Here is a 24,645-nt window from a genome sequence, read left to right as displayed (position 1 = left end):
GGAAACATAAGGCTGCTTGTTGTTATTTACAAAGTAATGCTAAACTTTAAACCAGCGACCTTTAGGTCAAAGTTTGACTTGAGATATTCAGACTGCTGTTAGTTTGCTCACAACCAAGTTGAGTAGACGTGATGCTCTAATCATCCTGCACTAGAATATTTATTGTTCAGTTTGTGCTCTCCAGTCAGTTCTGTTGGGTTTTAATAAAGTAAAATGATGTAAGAATTGGTATTTTTTATGACAGACGTCAGCCAGCTCAGCAGTGTGGCGATGTAAATACCAACACTTCCCTGGTGCTTTGAGTCCAGGCAGCACTGACTTTGCATACTATCTTAGTGGTTAGGTTATGTTGGCAACAAGTAAAGTTTTTTGTCTATCAGGAAACTCTCACAATCACTGAGAATTGAGGTAAATGATGCATTACGGTAAAGTTTCATGCACTTCCCCCAACCCAGAGGCCATTTAAAGCAAAATTGCGGTATTTGGTATTTTTGTGATTTAGCACATTATTATCAGTGAGTGCAATACGTGTTATAGCTATACCTGTGTATTTGTTATGATTATATTACTTATCAAAAATTAAAGACAGCATTGCTAAAAGCCAAAACAATAAGCAAGTGTGACCACACACAAGATAGCAGGCAGCTAGTCCAACAGCAAGAAGCCCAGCTCAGTGTCTGTCTTTCAACCGTTTATTTCTCAAAGCTCTCGTCAACAACTAAAGGACTTACTCTTGTTAATTGGCTTCTTGCTCCATCACTCTCTTCTTTCCCCTTTTTAGCTTCCTCTGTCATTGGTCACCTTAGTCTTTTTGCCTCTGTCATTATGTCTATAGAGGCTGCTGAGCCCGGTTACATTTCCCACTTTGCCAGCTTCAGTTCTGACAACACCAGGCTCGGGGAGATGGTCAGCATTCACCTGAAAACCTCTGTTTCCTGGTGGTCCAAAATGCCTGTGGTACGAATATGCATATGTTGGAGTATGGAATTGTGTTTATTGACCTAAACTAGAAATATTTCACTTTTAAACATACTTTCAGACTGTGTGAAAAAATACAGGTGGAGCCAAAATACAGGACAAAATGTACTAATAGAGCTGAACAGCTGCCTTACTGTTTACTCTGTGTGTTTGTGTGTGTGTGTGTGTTTGTGTGTGTGTGTTTGTGTACTTAGTTTAGACTTGTTTTTCTTCGTTAACATGATAACTACAAACTGCAGTCTCTAAGTAGGGTAGTTTAATAATTGATTATTGAAACAGTGCCAGACCACCGCATACCAGACATTTCACAATTACTTTTGTTATTCTTTATGAATGTGGGGACTGCACAGTAAAAGGAGAGGTAAGCACAAAGGGAAACTAGGCAGTAGTCTCAGTTTACATATTGCTTTCTAAATACTGAAGTCATTTCTACCAGTATACGGGTCTGTGGTATGCCCACACTGCAGCAGCTGCAGCTTTTGTTGTGCAGGGGTGATGCTGGTAAAAAAAAAAAAAAAAAAAACAGGTTTGTTTTAACAGGTTGTATTGAACAAATTGCAGGTAGCCACTAAAAAGCTTTTAGTTAGTTTAAAAGTCACTGTACTAAAAGCTAGATTTCCAATCTGTTTCAGTGGGTCTATACATTACATACATGTTTTCTTCTCATCATACCACTGGGCCACATTTAACAGTTCTGTCATGCTGATCATACTTGACATCAAAAGATGACTTCCAGTTCATTCATTCTAAATACACAGACACATTAATTTGTACGGATTGGAAGCTGATTAAATGAAGACTGATGCAGATCCTCACCTGCTCTCATCAGTGGTTCAATTGCAAATCCACCTGAGCCGTTCGTGTTTCTGGAAATTATTGTGACCAGCAGCCTCAAATATCATTAGGGTAATCTGATAGGACCATCTGCCTTATCAAGATGGCCCCACAAAATGTTTTTGTGTGGCAGCTGAGGAAGTGTAATATTTCAAAAGCCCTGGTCTAACATTGCATAACATTACATTAAAGCCTGTTTTAATCCCACTTATTCAAAGGACTTGTGGGAGTGTATTGTTTGCACTTCTCACCGTTCCCTTTCATATATCACGCTGAACGAAAAGGTGAGGAATGGACCTGCCCAACTAGACAACCGTCTGTTTCTGTATCTTAAGACCGAAACTTAGATTACCTAAAACAAACAGACAATCCTCTTACTGTTACCCACCTATTGTGTACCCTATAGTGTTTTTTTTGACTGCATGTGACAGCTAAACAACCAATAGTGCAAAACATGTTAGAGTTACTGACATGAAAGGAAAATGAAGGCACAACCATGGAAACTCTCACATACCTAAAATGAGTTCTAAGTGCTGACAGTAAGAACACTCATCAGCTTTACAATAAAGGTCAAGTGGTCTGTGATGATTCTACATAGACTACTGAGAGCTTTAACTTTATCTAATGGGATAGCCAATACTATTAACATCAACATGGTATAGAACTGGTCCTTTAAGTGTATTTTGCACAGACAAAATGCATTTAGCCCCATCTAGTGACCAGTAGGCAGAATGGCATGTGCTGAAGGCTAACAGCTCTCTCATAAAGTCATTGTTGCTTTTCTGTTTTATTTGTTTTGTTTTTTTTGTTTCATGTGTTTAATAATGTGTGAATAATGCGTGGGTTAATCAGACATCATCTTCCACATCCCCTGACTAAGTATGTATCATATAACAAAAACTGGCATTTTCAGTTGTTGAAGGTAGATGTAGGAGAACTTGGCCAATGGCTTAAATTGACTAGTAATCTACAGACAGATAGCACATCAAAGTCCAGAAATACACAAAGTCTCTGAGGACAAAGTAGTCCTCCAGCAGACCCGTGCTTAGTTTATGAGATTCAGCACAGTACTTCAGAAGAATCACTTTGTTTCTCTTTTCACTAAATTTGAAAACTGTACTTAAGCTTTAGAAGAAAGCGCTAATATGCATGTCTGTCTTTTGGAAAAAACTAATTAAAAAATGTTTTTATATGTGGGGAATTCAGTGGCGGAGGTGTGACTACCTTTGTTCGCATTGTGGTCAATGAGGCCTCCCAGTTTTCTACTAAACCATTTACCCTTTACTTTAACTCTCTGCCTTTAGGGTAAATATAGCTTATGCTGAAAATGAAACTGCCATGCATGCATTTGTGATTATCTACAGTATTCTGAACCTCTTGATGGTAAAGACCTAAAATCTATTCTATTTATTTTGTATCATTTTTTTTTTCTCTTCCCTTTATTTCACATTTTCTATGTTTAAGGGTGCTATAAAAATAAAGTTGCTTATTATTATTATTATTATTATTATTAGTTTTGTGATGTATTATAAAACCACAAACCCACATGTAGAGGCACACAAAGACAAACTATTTAGGCTGTCACACAGAGTAAAGTGCACCACATTTAGATTATCAAATCAAATCAAAATCAAGTTTATTTGTATAGCCTTTTACAATAGCCGAATGGTACCCAAAGTGCTTTACAAAAAAAGCCATAAAACAATACAAAGCAGATACATAACAAACAAATACAATTAAAAGTGCTGTAGTGCTGCAGGCCTTCCAGAAATACATCGAAAGGAGCAGACAGAATGAGTACACCTAAGAAACAGTACTGCCCTAGTCAGAATTGAAATCTAAAAAAGTGGGTCTTAAGCTTCAGTAGTGGTGCGAATGTCAGGGGTCAGTTTGTTCCACAGTCTGGGAGCAGTGACGGCAAAAGAATGATCACTCCACAGTTTAAATCTCGACCTAGCGACCTCTAACAGAAGCTGACCGAAGAGCACAGGGCTCTGCCACAATTGCGAAAAGTTAAAATCTCTGACAAGTAAGAGGGGGCCAAGCCATTAATGGCATTAAAAAAAGCTGGTGCTTTAACAACAATGCATATGTTCCAAGTCAAATAACAAGTTGGCAGTTTTAACTGGTTATATAAACGGGTCTCACTTAGGCTGCAAGGTGTGAGCGCATCTCTTCTGTGGAAGCATCATTTTGACACCTGCCCACAAAGTTTCCTCTGTGCGAGCTGACTACAAAAGGTGTTAGGGGGGAAAAGTCTGAGCCACTGCTCAGCTTTTACCTCTGTGCAACCATGATCCATGCATACTGCATTGTATTTTTCTTTCAGCTGCTCTCACTTTCTGGTAAGATAAGATGAAACTCCTTTCAAGATTATTGTTGGTAGAGAGGTGACTCTAAATAATCTGTATAATAATAGCTGTTATTAGGATAGGATCATTTTATGAAGACCTTTTAATTGATTTAAATATAAATGTTTTATTTCTACAGATTAGGATCTCATTTTTCTTTTGCCATTCAATAATAATGAAACTAATAATAATTAGGCTGCTGAAGTTTTTATGTTTTCTGATTAATGTATTAATTTATCTTCTGTCCTCATGTAAGGGGCTTCTGAAAGTGGCATCGTGGGTGGTAAGGTTGCGAAGGCTCATTCCATGCCCTACATGGCATCACTCCAGTTTAATGGACACCACCATACATGTGGTGGGATACTTATTCGGGAGGACTTTGTTTTAACTACTGCGCATTGCTATGAGTGAGTATATTATGCATTGATGCAGATTGATAAAGCAAGACAACTTAATGGGTATGAATTAGTTTTTTCCCACCAGAACTGTCATTTAAAATGTGTTGTTAATTCCTTTTAATATGATGTATATATCATCTAATAATTTCTAATTTATTTTACATTAGTGATTGACTCTTTGGTCATTTTTGTTTCAAAGTCATTGTAGTCCAATGTTGCCTTGTTTCAGTGATAAGTATGAGATGACGGTGGTACTTGGAGCACATGACATAACCAAGAAAGAGAATAGTCAGCAAAGGATTGAAGTGGCTGAGTACATTCGACATCCAAACTACAATGGAGGTCATGGTTATGACATTATGTTGCTGAAGGTAAATTCAAATGTGTAAATTTAAAGTTAAGTTAATGTTAACGAAATTTAAATACATTTCTGGAAGCATTTTGTACAATATAACATACAAGCTTTACAGTTTATCGTGTGTCTTATAAAGAGTTAAAGCTGAATTTGCACTGAAGCTGAATCTTGCGAGGATGTGGTGGGGCTTTACCCAAAACCTCAATGTTGTTTTAAACACAGACTGAAATGCTTAAAGGATAGGTACAGTGTTTAATAGGGATGTAACGATGCATCGTGACACGATTAAAAATCGGTACAAATGCGTGACGACTCGCATCGGTTGACAGAAAAAATGAATCGCGATTCTTGGCGAATGCGAGAGAAGTAGGATATGTTCTTTTTCGTCTTTTTTAAAATTAGAAATAGGTTACATTGTGGCTGCAGCGTCTGCCTTTCTGTGTCACACACACACACACACACACACACGCGCAGTAGTGGTAATCGGCGTCAGGCCTGACTGTACCGTAAATGGTACCATAACACAGACCCGCCAGGAATTCACGATGTTGCCATTTGCAACTTCAACGCAACTTCAGTGAATCCCCGTGAATTCAGGGCGGTGTTGCAATTTTAACCAATCACCGCAACTTCTCCGCAACTTCCGCGCTGTGTGCCCGGGGGATTAAACTCGGGTCAGGGACGGCCGCACGGTGCGGGAAGATCCCCTCATGGGACCTCTCCCCGGCGCTGGCTGGCCTGTCTGTATTTTTAATTTGTCTGTAGCTCATTTTGATTTTAAAAAAATCGTGAAAAAAATCGAATCGAACAAAAAATCGTGACTTGAATCGAGTTGTGAGTTGAGTCTATCGTTACATCCCTAGTGTTTAATGAAAATAACGAATACAACAAGTTATAACTGCTGTGATTTCTGGTTCTACTCTGTTCTCTTTTACAGTTAAAAAATAAGGCCACGCTGAATAAGTATGTGAAGACCATTGACCTACCTAAGAAAGATAAGAAATACCCAGCCCACATCATCTGTACTGTGGCTGGTTGGGGAAAAACTGGACAAAATAAGGGAAGCTCAAACGTGCTGAAGGAGGCCACGGAGAAGTTGCAATTCAGCTTTGAGTGCAAACATATATGGCAAGAATACTTTCATAGTGAACACATGATATGCACCAAATTTGACAAAAAGACTGAAGGGGTTTGCCAGGTAAGAAAATCAAAATCAAACCATTATATACAACAAAATACACTAATCATGCTGCAAACATGGAGAAAACTGTTTTATTTGTGAAAAACAAGTGTGATATATATTTTTTAATCTATTCAAACAAGTCTTTCTGTTGCCTTTTTCACAGGGTGATTCTGGTGGACCACTTATCTGCAAAGAGAAGCCTCTGGGCCTAACAGCTTTCACAGATAAATGTAATTGTAGTGATCCAAAGTATCCTCATGTCTTCACTAAAATCAGTTTCTTCCTTCCCTGGATTAAGGAAGAGATGCAGTGATTGGGGAATGTTGCTTAGCTTTGACAAATAATAATTCACAAAGCTTGAAAATGTGAATGTTTTGACTGCAAAAAAAACTGACTGAACAACTGATTTTCAAAAATCTCACTGTACATTTATAACATGTCCTTTCATCTCGCTTAACGTGTCTTCATTTCCAAAACGTGTTCAACTTCCTTTTGCAAAATTTCTGTGCTATTATTTACATAGTTTATTATTTTACACTTCTATTTTTTGTGCTACAAGTGTTTCCATGAGAGTTAATGCAAGAGTGATTTTGCATGAAGAAGAATGACAGTAAAAGGAAAAAACAAGATGGGCGGGTGGTGTAAGTATAGAAAGTATGTGTGTGATGGTGTAAAAGCCCAAAGGCGTGATGGTCAAACCACAGACCACCGCTGTTAGTCATAGTGCAAACTTTTGAAGTTGAACCGTTTTCTGTCTGTGAAACCCGTCATCTGCAAAGAAAGTGAAAGCAATGCGCTAGTGTCACTAACAACTGTTATTTCCAGGTGACAGTTTGCTTTTACCAAAATAATTATGATGTTGATTTTTATAGCAGAAATAAAGACAGTAAATGCAAAAGTGACTCACCTGACTTGGATCTCTTGTGAAATATCTTTTCTCTATTACCTGTTAAGAGACAGATTGAGATTGGGTGGTTGAGATACAAAGCTCGCATACTAACATGTACAACATTGATTACAAAACAGTTGGCACGCTTTATAAAACGTAAATTTAGCCTGGAAGATGCAACGTTCGTGATTTCTAAAATCAATTTGAAATGTGGACCAGCACACACTTTCTCAGACTTCTGTTGCTCCTGTCTGAATTCTTTACATAAACAACAAAGTTGTCAGTCAAAGTTGTGATTTTGCAATATTACATACTCTTATAGTCACACTGAAATTCGATTTACCAACAAACTCTTGTTCCCTCAATGTAATATTATTATTTGAGCACTGCCTAAGGACCAAACTATTGGTAATCAATATAAATTCTTGCAAATATTTCACAGTCAGAAGGAGGCCGAATGACATTTGTCCACATGGTAAACATTTCATGGTTTCTGCTCCCCACAGTAGAGCCACACTACAAACATGACAATCTCTGCAGAAACAGAAAACAACATGTCACAGTAGAGAACTGTGGGTTTCTCACCTTGTCAAAGAACCTGCTAAGCTTCACTGCATTTGAAGTGCCTGCAGCGAGATACCGTGGGTTGGTGCAGTCCTGCAGGAGAACAAAACAGAACTTCAGCCACAAACCTCAGAAAGAGTTTTATTTCTCAGGTGAAATCTTAAAACGTTTATGTGCAGTGAGTGTCGTGACGTGATCATAGCTTCTTTGACATTATTCTGATGGCACATGTTTGTGTTCATTTGTTGAAATGTTAAAAAAATAAAAAAATAAACCTAATGCGTATATTTCTGCCATGGTGTGCTATTTAATATTACCACTAGATGTCACTAAAGTCAGATATTTTTATATTCTTTACATAGGGGCTACAATGTCAATGGGTCATTCATTAATAACATCTCTTTGATTTTTCTCTTTCTATTTTAGTGAAAAAAAAAAAAACACTAATTAAACACAAATTATTAGAATGAATTAGAGACAAGTAGTTCCTGAGTCAATCCAAACATTTTGAAACTGCTATTACAAACATTCACATTGAACAGTAGTAATAATTCTCTGTGACTTAAAACACACGTGAATTAGTGCAAATTTCAGCATGCACGTTCTAAAGGGTCTTGTTGCAAAATAAACTCTAGAGAAGCCTGAAGCCAATTACCAAAATATATATGTAATATTTATGTTTACAGTTCTCTAATCTGTCCTGTTGATCTAGCTGTCACTAAATGTTTGAGAGACACGCTTTACAATGTAGTTATGTTGGCATTTTCACATGTTAGTTTCATGTTTGGATAACATGTATTTGATTAGTGAGAATCAAATCTTCCTCAAAAATCGAGACAGAGATAAAAACTCGTCATTAATCACTGATCCTGCTTGTAAGACAACTGAGAACAGTCTTATACTTTCATATTGTTTTTTATTCTCCCCAACTCAGAGCTGTCTTCTAGCAGTGCTGCCACTGTAGTAAGAGGTAAAATGAGCTTTGGGCTCTTTGTCGTGTAGCAGATGCCAAATACCACTTAAGCATAACAGCTTTATTTGTCTCGTTATAGTTGAGCAATGTTTTTTTTTTTTTTAAATGGACATTTCTGTAACAGAGGCCCATGTTCGAATGCCACAAAGTTGTTATTTGACACATAAATGAAGCCCCCAGTGTGCTTGAAAGGGCTTAAGGTCAGAGCATGTAGGAATGAAAAAAGTTGCTTACGAGATTGATCTCTTCTGCATTGAAGTCTTCAGACAGGAAGGCAGTCCGAGTGAGAACTTCATTGCGTTTGTTCTCTGGGATCTGGTCAAACTTTGTGCCAATCAGCAACAAAGGCACTGGGTTCTCAGCAAACTGTTCTCTATCATAGTCACTGCAGAGAGAAAATCTCATCAGATATTTTCAGTCCTAATTTAGCATCTTTAATTTACCAGTGCCAAGACATATATCTGCTTACCCGTTTGAGACAATAACTCCCGTCGGAGAAGAATCCTTGTTTAAAGCTTCTAGTGACCAGCGGTAGAGATTCTGAGAAGATTTCTTATTAGTTAAATCGTGTACCAACATAATTCCTGGAAAAAACAAAAAACAAAACAGACATAACTAAAGAATATCAACCCTGATGCTTTCTGAGATTCTTTTAAGTAATCCTATATGATCATCTTTACCGTTAACTGAATTGTAGAAGACGGCTCTCGTGCTTTTGATACTGCTAGCACTGCCAACAGATCCTCCGACATCCCATAGTTCAATGTAGTAGGTTTTCTCCTCCGGGGTACCCTCCTTATAGTCTTGGACCTGTAGTTAAATAGTTGTGTTGACAGTTCAGTTATTTTGCATGTTTAATCCTCTAGCATTTGTATCACATGAGTGATATACTCAACAACCCTAAGGTGAAATTCCAGGCTACACAGCAGTATATAAAATAATTAAAATTAGCTACAACTTTATCAGCTGCAACATTAACGTGATGCATGCATCAGTTATTATAATCCACTAATATACATTTTCCTAAAATAGGCTACTTTGCATGACGAGTGTTAATGCTAATACTTTTTTTTTGTTTTACTTGTGCTTAAATACATTTTTTTTTACGTTTTACTTGTAGTACAGAGTATTGCTCTGTGGTATTGCTACTTTTAAATAATTAAAATATCTAATTATGTCTTTCACTGCTGTGAAACATACAATTGGTACATCCGTACATTATAATTGGTATTTTCCAATCAGCGTAGTTAAGTGTCTGATGTCGCGTGTCATTTTAAATCGTTATACAAGATTGTTGTATGAAGTAAATGTAGTTTTTTTGAGGCTGATTAAAAAAAGATTTAGCTCTCTTCCAATGACAAATGTTTAATTAAGAGGTGTTTTTGATTTGCTTACCCGTACATCCACAGAGCAACCAACAGTCCATGATGGATTTCCTAACACCTGATTCTGACATAGCAAGTGGACCAAGGAAGACTTACCCACCCCTGCAAAAGAAAAACAGGCTGATCATTTCAATGTCATCAATATAAACTCATGAGTCATGCAATGGCTGATGACATTTTGACCTGTAGTCGAGAATATTTGGCTTTAATAAGCCAGTGTGTGTTACAGTACTTCTTGCATTCGTGCCTTCAGCAGCAGACTGTGTGTAAGAAGGCGAGGTCCCGCAGATCCTTCATCCCTGCTGCTGTCAGACTGTACAACACCTGATCATGTTGATCCTGTTCATGTCTCATGTCTGTTCATTTTTCAATTTAATTTAATTTATACCTTGCAGTTATTATTTATATCATGGTCACTTACTTTTGTAACATTATTTATAATATTATGGTCACTACTCTTGCAATAATATTATTATTTGTATCATGGTCACTTTCTTTGCAATATTTCTTACACTATGGTCACTTTACATTGCAATACTCTTTTTATATATAATGCCACTTTTATCCTCAGTACTTGTCTGTTTTGAAGGTTGATTGTTTTTCGTGTTTACTGTGTAGGTTATAGATATTTCTGTCTGTTTATTGTGTTTTTTTGCCTTTTCTACTTTTTTTCTAATTCTGTAGTGTGCTACACTTTCCTCTGCTGTTGTAACAAGTAAATTTCCCCGTGGTGGGATGAATAAAGTATATCTAATCTAATCTAATCTAATCATATCATATATGTCTCTATAACGTTTCAACTTTTAGTGTTTATTCTACTTAAACTATGTGACTTATACTATCACTCAGGCAGGCAGAGAGCAGTGTGAACAGGTAAACTTGTTAAACTAACTCAAATCCAGCAGCAGTAGCAGCAGCAGACACAAACACTTGTGTCGTGTCAGGTCTTCAGGTTCACAGAGTCACTGTGCCAGACTGCTGATAAAGAGTCTGAAGTCCCTTCATTTAAAGACTAAAAGGGTTGCAAACCGGGAGACAGTTGCCCAGAACGTCTTTACAAATAAGCAGCCACTTTCATATCGGAGTATGTATTGTCTAAAATGGTACTTTACTTACCTGAATCGCCTAAAACTAACACTTTCACCCTGTCAAGAGAAGCCATTTTTATCGGTGACAGCCGCGACCCGGATAAAAACAGTAGAAAGCCCGCCTTCAAATAGTATTTCTCTAATCTTATTGGTTACAAAACAAACCAACCGCCGTCAGACAAGAAGCGCAGCCATTGGCCAGAATCTAAATCAATCAAACGCTCCTTTGTTTCTATTGGTTACCGAGTGTAGAAATTGTATCGCTTTACGAAAAACCTTTGTTGCCGTTTTTTGGTTTTACTTCCGAGGTTGTCCTCTTCGTATAAGTCATATAAAGCATGCTCAGCTAAACTAACAAGATTTTTCCAAGTGTTAATGCGTATTTGTGTCATGACATAAGGAAGCGGGGACATAACATCAGAGTATCCGGTAAGGTTGGCCTCAACTGGCGAACTGTTTCCTGCAAACTTCATATTGGCTTAGCGAGCGAGATACAAGTAAATATAAGCCATTGTGACAGTAGTACCTAACGTAAACTATAGTATCCTCGATAATAACAGCCAACTTGCTTCGTAAATCTCTCTTTTTATTGTCGTTGCTCGGGTTAGCCGACGTTAAGCCAGTGTAGCTGGCAGTATTAACACACTGCTGTGTGTTAGCACAGAGCAACAGGACGTATTGTAACCGGGTGTTGCGTTTAAGGACACCCTGTTAAACTAATCAAACACTGAGTAGTTTCCCCTCAGTGTATTTTCCCTCTAGGGCTCATCCTATCTCGCTCCCAAACTTTGAATGATGGTTGGCAACCTACTAACTTCCCACTGTGTCATCTCTCTCTCCACAGCAGAAGATGATAGAACCAGAGCTACTAACCGAGGTCCCTGCAGCACTCAAGCGGCTAGCCAAGCAGGTAGTAAGGGGTTTCTATGGAGTGGAGCATGCCCTGGCCCTGGATGTGCTGATCCGCAACCCATGTGTACGTGAGGAGGACATGCTGGAGTTGCTCAAGTTTGACCGCAAACAGCTGCGCTCTGTGCTCAACACCCTGAAGTCAGACAAGTTTGTCAAGTGCCGCATGAGAGTGGAAACAGCACCTGATGGCAAGACAACGCGGCACAACTACTACTTTATCAACTACAGGTGATTGTTGTTGTTGTTGTTGTCAGTAATTCATTTTGAGTCCACATGTTCTGATTTGCAGCTTCTTAAATGTGAATGTTTTCTACTTGCTTTAGCCGTCTATGACAGTAAACTGAGTATCTTTGAGTTGTAGACAAAACCAAACATTTTAGGATGTCACCTTGGGCTTCAGGAAACAGTTACTTTTACATTTGAATGGACCAAACGACAAGAAAATTGTCAACAGATATTTAATAGTGGAAATAATCATTATTTACAGCCCTGGTTGTTTTTCTTTTTTTATTTAACAGTGCACATCAGTCAATCAATCAATCAAACTTTATTGTATAGCACTTTTCATACAAAAAAAATGCAACATAACATAAAAACAAGCAACCAAAAAAAGGCCACTCCCAGAAGACCTGAAGGTCCTCGAGGGTTCATAGGGTAAAAGTAAATCAGATAATTAGGCTGGACTAAGTCCATTAAGAGATTTATAAACCAGCAAAAGAATCTTAAAATCACGACAGACACGGTAACACTTAATGACTTCCTCTTATTTACAAGTTTAGTTTTGATATAGCTTTAAGTTTGGAGGAATAGGTTTGTTTGGCATGACTTTACACTAAAACACTAGGTGCCACTCAGTCTTCAATCAGAATTTTGTCGCCTGTCTGTATACTGTGTGCCATAAAGCTTTACCAACCTGTTTTTTTGTTTGTTTGTTTTTTCCTCAGGGTACTGGTCAATGTGGTCAAATATAAATTGGATCACATGCGACGGCGCATCGAGACAGATGAGCGAGACTCCACCAACCGTGCCTCGTTCCGGTGTCCCTGCTGCTTCTCCACCTTCACCGACTTAGAGGCCAACCAACTGTTTGACCCCATGACAGGTAAGATGAATCGAATATTAATTGTCTATAGTTGCGTAGCACATTGATGGTGTTAATGCCGGAAATAATGGTGACGACTCTTTAACAAAGAAAATATAGTCATTGAGTAGTTATCTGTTCTAGGCAGAAAACTCTAACATCATATCAAGAAGAAAACCCATGCAGGTTGTGACTTCCTGCAAGCAGCCAATATACAACTGAGTATGTAAAACTGAAGGCTTATTCAGTTTGAACCTTTTCAGCAAGAAAAATGAAAAATGCAAAAAATGTAAAACGAGACAAGGAAAACATTAAATTCTATCTACCTATGACACTTGACCAGTTATCTATATCTTTGCCCGTGTGGCTGTCTTTTGTAGACTTGATTGCTTCCAGCTTACTTGAGGCTGAAATGTATTTGAAATGACTTGCTACCAAACAAAAAGCCTCAAGTAACTTACTTTAAAATCTGCTTCTCACTTTGCTTCAATATGGGTTGGCAGCTGTCCAAAACCCTGCTTCTAAATGGGCGTCACGTCACTCGTTTTTCACTAGGGGTTATCCATCATCACCAGCAAGTCTGACTGAGTGTTGGTGGGGATATGCAAAATTTAAAGGGAAGATGAAGTTAAATAAAAATGCCTTTAGGATAGAAATAGACTCACACTCACACATCTATCCATCCATGAAGTAAAAGTGTTTGAATAGTTCTCTGTTTTCACTTTAAAGGCCAGAGGAAATAAGTTTGATATGGTTAATTGTAGCTACGCTTAGTAGTAAGATTTTCAAGATGTGAGGAAGTTGTAATTCTCTAAACAACCGCTTAAAAAAAAAAAAAAAATCAAATTCAAATAACAATAAACATAATCTCAGTTGATGCTGGTAGCAGGTTGAGTACTGCAACAGATGTTTACATTGATCATTGTATGTAAGAGGCCCTGTGTATAAAACTATAGCATATCATAGACTTTAGTTATGTGCAAGTTCTCTGCCCAGGTTTTCTGGGCATGGTGGTGCAGAGGAAAATTGTGTTTGTGGTACTTTTTAAGGAGAGCCCTGCCTCTAAACTGTGTTCATTCAAGAACTGCATTTATTCTTGAATGTTGAGAATGAGGCACCATTCACACATTGTCTGCCAATCCCGAAGGTTAATTCCCAGTCAACCAGCACTGTTGCTAGGAAACAGAGAGATTGGGCTACACAAGTGCTTCAGTAATGAACATTTTAGTGAAAGAGAGCCGAGATCTTATTTTAAAGTCAGACTCAACGCCTTACAACCAGAGATGGCAGGTGTTTTTGCAGCCAACGTAACTGCAGCAAGATGAAAAGTGAAAACCACTGGAGGTCAGCACAGGCAAGATTTTCGTGATCATTTTTTCTTCATTTGCTTGGAGGATGAGCTGGTGCTGCGCTGACTGCAGTACTTTAAGCCAATATAAATTGAATATGAGCTGCAAGGAAACATGATATCATGAACAATATATAATAAAGAAAAACATCTGTGAAACTGCAGTTATTTTTTATTTTACTTTGTATTGATGTAATGGTTTGTTCTGCTTTACAAATGAACCAAATCAATTTAGAAGTGACAAACATATTTCACATTGTGTTCCAACTTCATAATACAGAAAATGCCCCAAATCTTAAAATGTCATTACAATGTCCAGAGGAGACCGGTTTTAAAGTTCATCAGTTGCTTTAAGTTGTGGAGGAAAGCTGCACATTGCAATATGAAGTAGAAGAATAAATGCAATGAACATTCAGGGTAAAGATTGTAGCACAACATGCCAGATGAAACTAATAGAAGGAAAGAAAATACACAGTACCTACAAAACATTTGGTAGCCTGGAAAAGGTCCACGTTCGCAACTTCCTGGTACCGTTTGGAACAGTCAGCACTTTCCTGGTGACACATTTCTAATATCTTGCCAATTCCTTTGCACTCGTCTCTTGTTTCAACATATCTTAACCTGTATCAAATCTTGCTGTGGAGGCTGTAACCCTGCACCCTGACGGAGGCTGACAAAAAGAATAACTGGAGCTCATATAGTGGCAGTCTGATGGACTGGTCTGGTTGCTTCTTCAGGGCCAGCAACACTCAGTTTGACCTCACAGGAATCGGAAATGACATTACTGGTATTCCAGTTCATTGTAACCCACAGAGGAGAGTCAGAAACCCTTTAGCTCTTTATTTTCACACGTTACTGTGTGAATCTACACTCTTTCTGCATTTACATACTTTTTTTATTTATTGATACTTATTCCACCTGACATGTAGGTCCACAGGGAAAAAGCCTGTCCGAAAGTGTCCGGTATCCTTTTTGTAGCAAGGTGGAATCCTGAGGAGCGCAGGCAGAGACAAAGTATATTTATAATGTAGGTAGCAACAAGGCCATGTAGGGCTTTAAACGTGATCTAAAAAAGTTTAACAGCCAGTGTAACATTGTGAAGACAGGAGTAATCTGGTCTTGTCTCTGAGAGTTTATCAGAAGTCTGGCAGCTTTGAGTGAGAATGAGATGAGATCGGAGATGACCTTTTGGCTGAGCCCTCAATACAGGGAATTAAAAGTCTCCACATGTGACGAGATGAAAGCATGGATGACTTTTTCAAGGTCTGCAAGAGATTTAAAACAGTGTCTAACTTTTGCAATGTTCCAAAATTCCCAACCATGCTTGTACTACCTAACCTACTACTTAACCTTGGTTTGTGTTGTTTGTTTGTGTAAGGAATGTTTGTTCTGTCTTATTAATGAATGCTCATATCATATCACCTGGGAAATCATAGTGAATCCCCCCCAGTCTGGGGATCATGGCTACTAGGTGAAGTAATTGCAGCGCCATAATGCAGTGATACCTTTATGCCTTTCTCTCAGGCGTACACACACACACACACACACACACACACACACACACACACAACACAGACATGGGGTCTGTGTTATGTTGGAACAGTTCCATTTATTGAATCTGAAATCAGCCGGAGAAGCAGATGGTCGAATGTGCCCTTCTTCTGCTGGTAGCAAGTGTGTATGTGAGTACGGAAGGTCTCATGGCAAAGCTTCAGGATCTAGATTTCTACTTACTCATCAAGGTTAACATAACACCCGTTCAGTTTTATTCAACGAAATGAAACCGAAGTTATAATAAAGAGTGCAAACACAATATGGGCTTAAACGACAAAATATGACTACAACAAAGTGCAGATTATTAAAAAGCCTACACTCAGATGAGTTTTCAAGCCTGGTCAGTGGTTTGCTGCATATAACACATATGTAAATACATTTTGGCAGTATTTTTTTTAGCTAGGCTACCAGACTGATGGTGCTACTGTATGTTGTGCAGCATAAGCTCTTCTTGCATTTCACCTGCATGGTTGATAGATAATCATGGGACCTACAGGCATGTTGTATAAGTACAGGAATTTAACAGATTATAATTTTCCATTAACATGTATTTCTTGATTTCTTATTTATTTATTTATTCTTTGGGGGGGTATTGCAGGACTGGTTACAAATCTAAAAAATCAAAGTCGATCATAAAAGTCAATGTGTATAATACCATCATAAAACTCTCAAATCAAAGCAAATAGTATAGTGGTTTATTGTGGCACACCGACCTTTGTGCTTAATGCTAGAAACAATGGTGACGACTCTAAAGACGAATCTAGTCATTGAGTAGTTGTCTGTTCTAGGCAGAAAACTCTAACATCATAGCAAGATAAATACATGAGTTTTCATTGTGGCACAGCTATCTTTGTAATAGCTATTTTTATACTCTGTCTATGTGTGTGTATGTGATATACAGTACATCTATAATTAAAGGGCACATACACAGTGATGAAGTACTCATAAGTATAGTAGTATATTTATTTCTGGTCTCATGCATTCAGAGATCTGCATTGATGTTAGCGTGCACACACACTGGGCAAAACCACAACACATCATTCCCAACTGCTAGTCCAGTTACCTGAACATCCCCTCTGACTTCAACTCGTTCTTTCCTAACCTACAGGCACATTTCGCTGCACCTTCTGCCAGACGGAGGTAGAAGAGGATGAATCAGTCTGCCCTGATGCCAGGACGCTGGTGGCACGCTTCAATGAGCAGATCGAACCCATTTATGTGCTGTTACGCGAGACCGAAGATGTTAACTTGTCCCATGACCTGCTGGAGCCTGAGCCTTCTGAAATTCCAGCCCTCAAACAGAGGTCAGTTTCTGACTAAGACATTGACATTATAACTATTTGGTCCATAAAGGAAACTGCAGTAACAATCCAAAATTCTAGCTGAAATACCTCACACACTCAACTTTTCATGTTTCATGTGTATCTGTTTGAGATTTTTGTTTAAAGGGTATTAACTGTATGTTTCCTCTAGCCGTGAACGTGCTGCAGCATCTGGAGCAAACGCAAGCGGCCCACACCGTGAAGCCTGGTCGAACAAAGGCTCATCCTTCGCTGACCTTTACACCCAGAACGTGGTTATCAGCATGGAGGAGCAGGAAGAACAGCAGAAACAGGCCAATGAGGCCAAGGCACCAAAGGAGAGACCCGTCTGGTTGACCCAGAGCACCGTGCAGGGCGCTTACAGTGAGCCTGACATCCTCAAGAACCGTAAGTGAAGAAAACCCAGTCACTACGCATCAAATATTCAAAATGTGCCATTCCCACTATCATAAACTCTGTAGAAAAATTAGACAATGAGTTTGAGTATTAAGTTGTTTAATTTTGTATACATCTACGGCCATCTTTTAACTACCATAATCCCTTATTATTGGAGAACAAAAAAATACAAAACCAACTTCTATAATTTATTTAGACACAATATGTGTGTGTAGATGCCTCCTTTTAAAAAATATAAATGTTCTTCACGCATTAAATAACAACATGGAGAGATGCTGGATTAATGTTGAACCCAAAGTAATGCCACATTGGTGCAGCAGTTGTTTTTCCATTTCAAGCAAATTCTCTCACATAATCACGAGATCTCTGACTCCACGAGTCAGAAGACGTTAAATTCAACATTAAATTCCCGCCCACTCTCGGTTGCTGATTTACTTGTCCACTATGAGACTTGCTGAACACACAGGGTTTGATGACAGTCGGGATGGACAGAGTCGAGCCCTATCCACATCTCTCTAACAGACTATTACAGGTCAACCCATGTTACCTCCTTCTGTCAGTGGTCTTTCACCAAGCTGTCTTATTCTGACATTGTTTCTCCACCCAAGGGCATGCAGCAGTCAGGCCTGGCCAGACTCGCATTGAAACATAATTGCTTAATTGAAATAATCAGGGGATCTTGATTAGTGCATGACTAAGCAAGGAATGCTCATTAATAAAATCCATTCCTGTGGAAATTGCATGAATTATGCCTTCCAAACATCCTGTCAGGTGTGTGTCTGTGCATCTGTTTGGAATGATCATGATGGCCTTTGGAGCCTGGAAACAGACATGCCATCTGAAGGTGACGTGGGTTAAATCAGATGTTGTTCGGATACTGACCTGCAATAAGAAATACTCGAGACAGCAAGACAGGAACCTAGACCATCGTTCACGGCACAATTTAAATATAATTTAACTGTTTTAAATGTTATAAAGCAGCCAGAAAGAAAAAAAAATAATTTCAGTATAATATATTTAAATAAATTATATCTTGTTTCCACAGATGGAGACATTGTGCCCGGAGCCCAGGATGGAGCAACTGGTCTCGGCGTTGGTCAGTCAGACGATAATGAGGAAGTGATGCGCGCCCTGCTTATCCACGAGAAAAGGGGTGCGGCAGCAGCAGCAGCAGGTGGAGGTAGTGCAAGTGCCGCTACCAGGGGGCTCACTTCCACCACCGCTAATGGCAGCGACTCTGAGAGCGACACAAGCGAATCGGATGACGACTCTCCCTCGAATCCTCCGCCCGCCACAGCTGCTCAGCATCGGGCCGCCGAGGAGGAAGAAGACGACGACGACGAGTTTGAGGAGGTGGGGGATGAGCCGATGGTGATGGTGGGGGGCCGGCCGTGCTCATACCGAGAGGTCAGCCAGAGGCCAGAGCTAGTGGAACAGATGTCTGCACAGGAGAAGGAGGCCTACATTGAAATGGGACAAAACCTCTTTCAGGACATGTACTTCTAAACACACACACTTGTATGTGCATACATTTACACACATAATGAAAGAATTTTGGCAAGATTGGCTTTGATTTCCCGAATGTATACTTCTGCTGTCTCACACTGTCAATAGTGATACATGAGGAAATATTTGTGGTCGCAACTTCTCTAGAACACCACAAGATGCTGCTCAAGAAGTATTTACAGTCCACTTCTTGCTCTTGTATTATCAGAAACATGATTTGACAGTGTTGATCACGCCTTTAGTATTCTGTCCCAAGTATTTTTGTATTCTCTGACACCAAATTAGGTGGGAGCTGTCCAGCTGCAGTTTGCCAACTTGTTTTTTTATTTTTATTTTAGTTTAACACCAGTCACGTTTTAGTCGTGCTTTTCAGCCGTGCGTCGCTCATGCATCCGACAGATGCGCTTCAGTTTTAATCGATACAGCTGTCTACACACAAGCATATGAATTATGCTTCATGTCTGTTTTCTTCCCACTCATGTGTTTAACTACATTGATTGTGTATTGGGCTGTGAGCTGTGCCAAAAGACATCTGAGCGTATAGCACACAGCAGTACTCTGGCTGAACGTAAAAGCGGTGTGATCCTGGAGGACCGATGCTGCTGCCGTGTTGTTCTGAAACAAGATCAGACTGGATTTAAAAGCTTATCTCAGGCAAGAGAAACAAGAAGATATAGTGGAGTTGTTGTACAGTAAAGCATTTGTAATTCTGAAAAATCTGTAATAAAAAACACTGCAGTACAGCATTTTGCATGTATGTATAGTAATGTGTACATAACGCTATGAATATTATGAATACAAGCATTTACACTCGCAAGCAGTTCATAACATAAAAGTAAGGGGGCACTGTGACATTTGTCTTCTCAGATAGTAAACATGACACACTCCGAGACCAATTTATACTTAAATTATACTTCAAAAACTATTGCAGGTGAAGCTCAACATTCCATTTATAGAAATATGTACAGTACATTTGATCTGTCATCAGTATGTTAAATGATCTAATCAGCCAAAGATGAGACCTAAATGAAATCTGCATCACTGACACTGTTAAAACAACTTAACGGAACAAGGAGTGTACATCATTTTCAGTTTTTCATTCTTCACTTTTCGACACCGTACAATGCCTCTTACTAATGTGCCAGGAGGCCAACGGTCTCATCACACATCTCTCCCTCTAATGCACAAGTTAAGCTAATGTGATGCTCTCATTACAGTCTGGCACCAAATCCACTTATGTTCAGTACTGTAAAAGATGTTTATCCCTTTGGGATTTGCACTGTTTGTGTGTTCAAATTTAAGTTTTACAATGCCTAAATTATGCATCAGTAGTAGGAAAAGGTAATATTTTACTTATAAAATATATGCAAAACTTCTTGTTTAAGTTGGATATACTGTCACTGACGGCAAATATTTGCTAACCTGACGTTGAAGCTAGATGATTTGATTTTATATAATATCAGCGGATTGGAGGTTGGATTCAGATTAAAAAGATAAAATGTACTTATTGCTACTTAAGCCTATACAAATCCTCTTTCCCATAATCAAGGATGGTGTTGCTAATTATAGAAATGATATATAGACAATCAGGGGGAAATATATATATATATTTATTTATTTATTTATTTATTTATTTATTTATTTTTAAATCTGTTTTACTATGAAAAATTGAGATATACATCTAACATATAACAATTAGAGGAAATAAGATTTAAGATCACAGCATTAGTATAAAAACATATAAGACTCATCATGTCCTAGATCAGGACAGGGACAAACAGTTCAGTCAAAGCATCTATAGCCTGATGTGCCTTCATCCAAATAATTCAATCTATTTTTTGAAAATGAAGAATTTGCCCTCCATATGGTCTTATCTGCCCAGTGAGACCTTTCCTGTCCTGTTCGGTCACGTCCAGGTGACAATTATGTATTGAGGCAGTCCCTATGGGGTAAACACATTCCCAGCTCTCGTCCAGATGTGTTCCAGCATGATCTAGGGTATTTTGGTAGGTGGCTGTCCAAATAATGACTGCTTTGATGTAACCACAGTAACCCATGGCCCTGGGTCACCCACTCACAATGGGGGCAATTTCACCTCAAAGCTCGAGTCTGAATATTGACGTGGGTCTGACATTTGCAGAGATTTTTAGAAATATTTACCAGATTTTCTTAAACAAAAATCATTGGCTGTCAGTCTGACAGACTGGGCATATATATATTTAATTCTTCATTTCCTTTTTTGATAACATTCAATCGAATAACTGTGAAAGGTGCTGCTAAAAACCATTAAAAATGAACACCTCTGCTTTTAGCTGTTGATTTGGTTTTACATTTACTGTATGGTTTCAAACCAACCCCCTGTGGGCAGCATTTTTTTCTAACAAAACCTCTGATAACCACGTATGCTACCTGTCCAGTATCAAAGGGCAGACAGGCAAAGCTATTAAGTGGGTGGTAATTGGTGAAGATGGTGGAGAATCCTGCAGCTAAATACTAAATTTATCTCAGGAGCTGGTGACCATCCAGTTGAATAACAAACTAGTTGAATGTTGTAATTAACATGTGTAAATTGTAAGTTGTGTGTAATGTGCAAGGAGGCTGTGCTGTAAAAGCCAGGGATTAATTTAAAACAGGAGACTAATATAAGATAAATAGATTAAATGAATAATACATTTTCTTTTTCTCTCTGTGTGCACTCTACACACTACTGATGTTGCTGACTTACATCCTTGGCATTGTTCGTAAAATGTACTTTGTTAAATTTTTATTTTCTGACTTTTCTGTGGACGTACGGGCAATACTGTTTGCACTTTGGCATTTTGCTCCTACATAATATTGGCACAAACAACAATGTTTGGTCGAGTCCCAGCTACAAGACACCAATTGGAGCTTGACTGTAAACATTTTGCTTAGCTAATATTTGGTGCAACAGAAAAAAGTGCTTTGTGTGGACCATGTACTTCCTGTCCATCATTTATACATGTGACCACAGAACATCCTGTTCATCCTGCTAGAGAAAAACAGTGGTGGTAGGTACACCAGACCCTGTGGTAATGGTTAAGAACATCTACGGGGCATATTAGATTCAGGTGAAAATGTCAAGCTCTGCAGAGGAGCTTGGTGAGGTCTGACACCTCTGGGGTGGCCCTACAAGCCCATACGTTCCTTTTAAGTTAGAGGATGGACACCTGTAGAGCAGAGCCTCAAAGGTCAGGATGAAAAACAGAACCTGGCCTCATTAAAACATCCCCCACCCATCAGAAAAGCTCAATTAAAATCCTGAAGTCATGCTGTGTCATTGATCTGCCAAGGCAAGTCTGAGTGTGCAGAGATAGGCTGGGTTACAGGGAGGGTGATCAGAACTCAGTAGGAAATCCACAAAGCTATGAAAAAAGAAAAATCATGGCACCTTGAGGATCAGGTATGGCGAAAAGACAAGTGGTCATCGATTGCTGTGCTTTGAGTTTTATTATAGACAATACAGTTTGACCACGTTAATCATCATTATGTTTTTTTTCTTCCTGTATTAATGTATATTGATTAAGACAAATGCATGCAAGCTCATTTGTTTGTGAAGGAAAGAGAATAATTCAACAGGGGGAGAATTAAGGCCGACATGCAGGGAGCGAGCGGAATTTCACTGGGATAGGGTGTGTGTGTGTGTGTGTGTGTGTGTGTGTGTGTGTGTGCGTGTGTGTGTGTGTGGGTGGGTGGAGACTCACAAAGGCATGTTGTAATGACTGATGCTTCCCGAGGTTTGCCTGAGAAGATTACATAAGGATTGATTGCTTGGAAGTGTCTCTGTCACTCTTCATCCAATAAAGCACAAAGATTAACAACTTAATGATCGACCGTGTTTGTCTGTCTGTCATTCAGCCTGCAATTCTCATTCCTTGCGGACTTGGAAATCCGAGAGCTCGTAAGACACTAAGACTGTTTAATGTAGCCGTCCATTCATCTATTTTTGTGTTGCGATGAAATTTAGACACACATTAAATAAGTTGGTTTTTTTTCCAGACAAGTAGAAAATTGACACTATTACTACACTATTTAATTTATTAGGACAGTAAGGGCACTGTTAAAACTAAAAAAAGCACTGCAGCCGACTGTTCAAAATTCCAAAAACACCTAAAACTATAGTGAAGACAGTAAAGACATGGTGTCTGCACTCTCCCAACAGAGGAAGTTCCAAACTTCCAGACATTTGGAACGACTTCTCTCCCTTACACTCAAGCCTTTGTACTTTTTACAGTGTGTGTGGACCTTCATTGAAATCCCTTCCCTCTGAGTCTGTTCTACAACTGGTTTGTGGCATTTAATGTGTTAGTTTATTGGATTAACTGTATCATGCATTTGTCAAAACATGAAACAAACCAAGAATCAACAGCAGTGCTCACAGCTCTTGACACTGTGTACATGTCAGCAAACTAATATGTCTACAGCAGTGGTTCTTAACCTTGTTGGAGGTACCGAACCCCACCAGTTTCATATGCTCATTCACCGAACCCTTCTTTAGTAAAAAATAAAATATGATTTTTTTACTAAAATGAACCGTGCATTAACATCACCTTGTTCAAATAACAAAACCAACACAGTGCATGAACTCACTACAACTTACCTCAGTGTGACTTCTGCTGTTGCCTTTGAGAGACAAGTTCAGATATGTGTGGCTTCACCTTGGCAAGTGCCAGCCTCATGTCGTTTTCACAGCAAAGTCTGTTCCTTTTCTTAGTTTTTATGTCCAGCATCCTCGTAAACGATTGCTCACAAAGATATGTTGTAACAAATGGTATAAAAAATTCCAGGGCGGAGGCTCCACCGAACCCCTGAGACCGACTCACCGAACCCCTAGGGTTCGATCGAACCCAGGTTAAGAACCACTGGTCTACAGTGTCAATGTTAAGTTTTGAAAGATTCAAGATTTCTTGAAAGATTCAAGATAAAGATTACTTCAATTGTCCCTGAGGAAATTCGCCTTGGACGTAAAAGCTGCCACGCAAAAATACATCCTATTATAGTGCACAGTACAGATAAATGAAAAGCCAAATCTTAGGCTAACGAGAATGATATTGAAGGTCATAATGTACTAGACAGAAAGACATAATCATGGCACTGGAGGAAGAGATAAGGGATCACCGAAGTTTTTTAAATTCATCCTGAAGGTGGGCGTAAACATCCGTGACATATTTCATGGCAATTCATTCATGAGTTCTCAAGATTTAGTTCAAGGCAAACCAGGCACTCGTGTGCTTTTGCATGTCCTTTCCCTCTCCCCGCTCATTTCATGTCATCTATCTGCTGTCAGAATCCGTAATGAAGCCATAAAAATGACAAAAAAAAGTATAAATTAAAAACCACCTGACCTGCTAGCATGCATGTATGCAGCAGATTGAGAGGCATTGACATACAGGCTATTCATTCTGTTTAAGAAATTACCATAAAACTTTAGACAAATGAATTCTGACATTCTTCACACAAATTGTCCTCTTAAAAAGTCAAGCCATTTCCTTACGTCTGTTTTGTGTCTT

General features: G+C 38.8%; 3 protein-coding genes across 5 annotated transcripts; 2 read left to right on the top strand and 1 right to left on the bottom strand.

Annotated features, from left to right (window-relative positions):
• The first annotated feature begins 3,537 nt into the window (after positions 1–3,537).
• On the top strand, positions 3,538–6,997 carry LOC104927628 (granzyme B). The gene is made up of 5 exons (XM_019268918.2): positions 3,538–4,157; positions 4,420–4,570; positions 4,791–4,932; positions 5,854–6,114; positions 6,263–6,997. The coding sequence occupies exons 1-5, from the start codon at positions 4,106–4,108 to the stop codon at positions 6,410–6,412; spliced, it is 756 nt and encodes a 251-aa protein (XP_019124463.2). The 5' UTR covers positions 3,538–4,105; the 3' UTR covers positions 6,413–6,997.
• On the bottom strand, positions 6,731–11,148 carry rabl3 (RAB, member of RAS oncogene family-like 3). The gene is made up of 8 exons (XM_010741746.3): positions 11,027–11,148; positions 9,921–10,012; positions 9,206–9,335; positions 8,995–9,109; positions 8,760–8,910; positions 7,574–7,645; positions 7,007–7,045; positions 6,731–6,870 (listed from the first exon to the last, which is right to left on the bottom strand). The coding sequence occupies exons 1-8, from the start codon at positions 11,070–11,072 to the stop codon at positions 6,814–6,816; spliced, it is 702 nt and encodes a 233-aa protein (XP_010740048.1). The 5' UTR covers positions 11,073–11,148; the 3' UTR covers positions 6,731–6,813.
• Positions 11,149–11,233: 85 nt separating this feature from the next.
• Positions 11,234–19,863, top strand: gtf2e1 (general transcription factor IIE, polypeptide 1, alpha). 3 transcript variants are annotated; one of them, XM_019268914.2, is made up of 6 exons: positions 11,234–11,427; positions 11,846–12,138; positions 12,855–13,012; positions 17,002–17,197; positions 17,367–17,602; positions 18,657–19,863. In XM_019268914.2, the coding sequence occupies exons 2-6, from the start codon at positions 11,849–11,851 to the stop codon at positions 19,115–19,117; spliced, it is 1,341 nt and encodes a 446-aa protein (XP_019124459.2). In that variant the 5' UTR covers positions 11,234–11,427; positions 11,846–11,848; the 3' UTR covers positions 19,118–19,863. The 3 variants fall into 3 exon arrangements, with proteins under 3 accessions (XP_019124459.2, XP_027146806.1, XP_027146807.1); XM_027291005.1 differs by having other exon boundaries at positions 11,235–11,427; positions 11,843–12,138; XM_027291006.1 differs by lacking the exon at positions 11,234–11,427 and adding an exon at positions 11,476–11,495 and having other exon boundaries at positions 11,843–12,138.
• The last annotated feature ends 4,782 nt before the right edge of the window (positions 19,864–24,645 follow it).

This window comes from Larimichthys crocea, chromosome XVIII (genome assembly GCF_000972845.2).
Source record: "Larimichthys crocea isolate SSNF chromosome XVIII, L_crocea_2.0, whole genome shotgun sequence".
In the NCBI taxonomy this organism is placed as follows: Eukaryota; Metazoa; Chordata; class Actinopteri; family Sciaenidae; genus Larimichthys; species Larimichthys crocea.
This window is presented reverse-complemented; position numbering and strand designations above follow the sequence as displayed.

Coding starts and splice junctions, on each gene's coding strand:
- LOC104927628 (XM_019268918.2), top strand. CDS start 4,106: ATGATCCATGCATACTGCATTGTATTTTTCTTTCAGCTGCTCTCACTT. Junction 4,571..4,790: donor ACTACTGCGCATTGCTATGA/GTGAGTATATTA, acceptor GCCTTGTTTCAG/TGATAAGTATGAGATGACGG. Junction 4,933..5,853: donor ATGACATTATGTTGCTGAAG/GTAAATTCAAAT, acceptor TCTCTTTTACAG/TTAAAAAATAAGGCCACGCT.
- rabl3 (XM_010741746.3), bottom strand. CDS start 11,072: ATGGCTTCTCTTGACAGGGTGAAAGTGTTAGTTTTAGGCGATTCAG. Junction 9,336..9,920: donor GTTGCTCTGTGGATGTACGG/GTAAGCAAATCA, acceptor ATTTAACTACAG/GTCCAAGACTATAAGGAGGG. Junction 9,110..9,205: donor CTTCTACAATTCAGTTAACG/GTAAAGATGATC, acceptor TGTTTTTTCCAG/GAATTATGTTGGTACACGAT.
- gtf2e1 (XM_019268914.2), top strand. CDS start 11,849: ATGATAGAACCAGAGCTACTAACCGAGGTCCCTGCAGCACTCAAGCGG. Junction 13,013..17,001: donor ACTGTTTGACCCCATGACAG/GTAAGATGAATC, acceptor CCTAACCTACAG/GCACATTTCGCTGCACCTTC. Junction 17,603..18,656: donor GCCTGACATCCTCAAGAACC/GTAAGTGAAGAA, acceptor TTGTTTCCACAG/ATGGAGACATTGTGCCCGGA.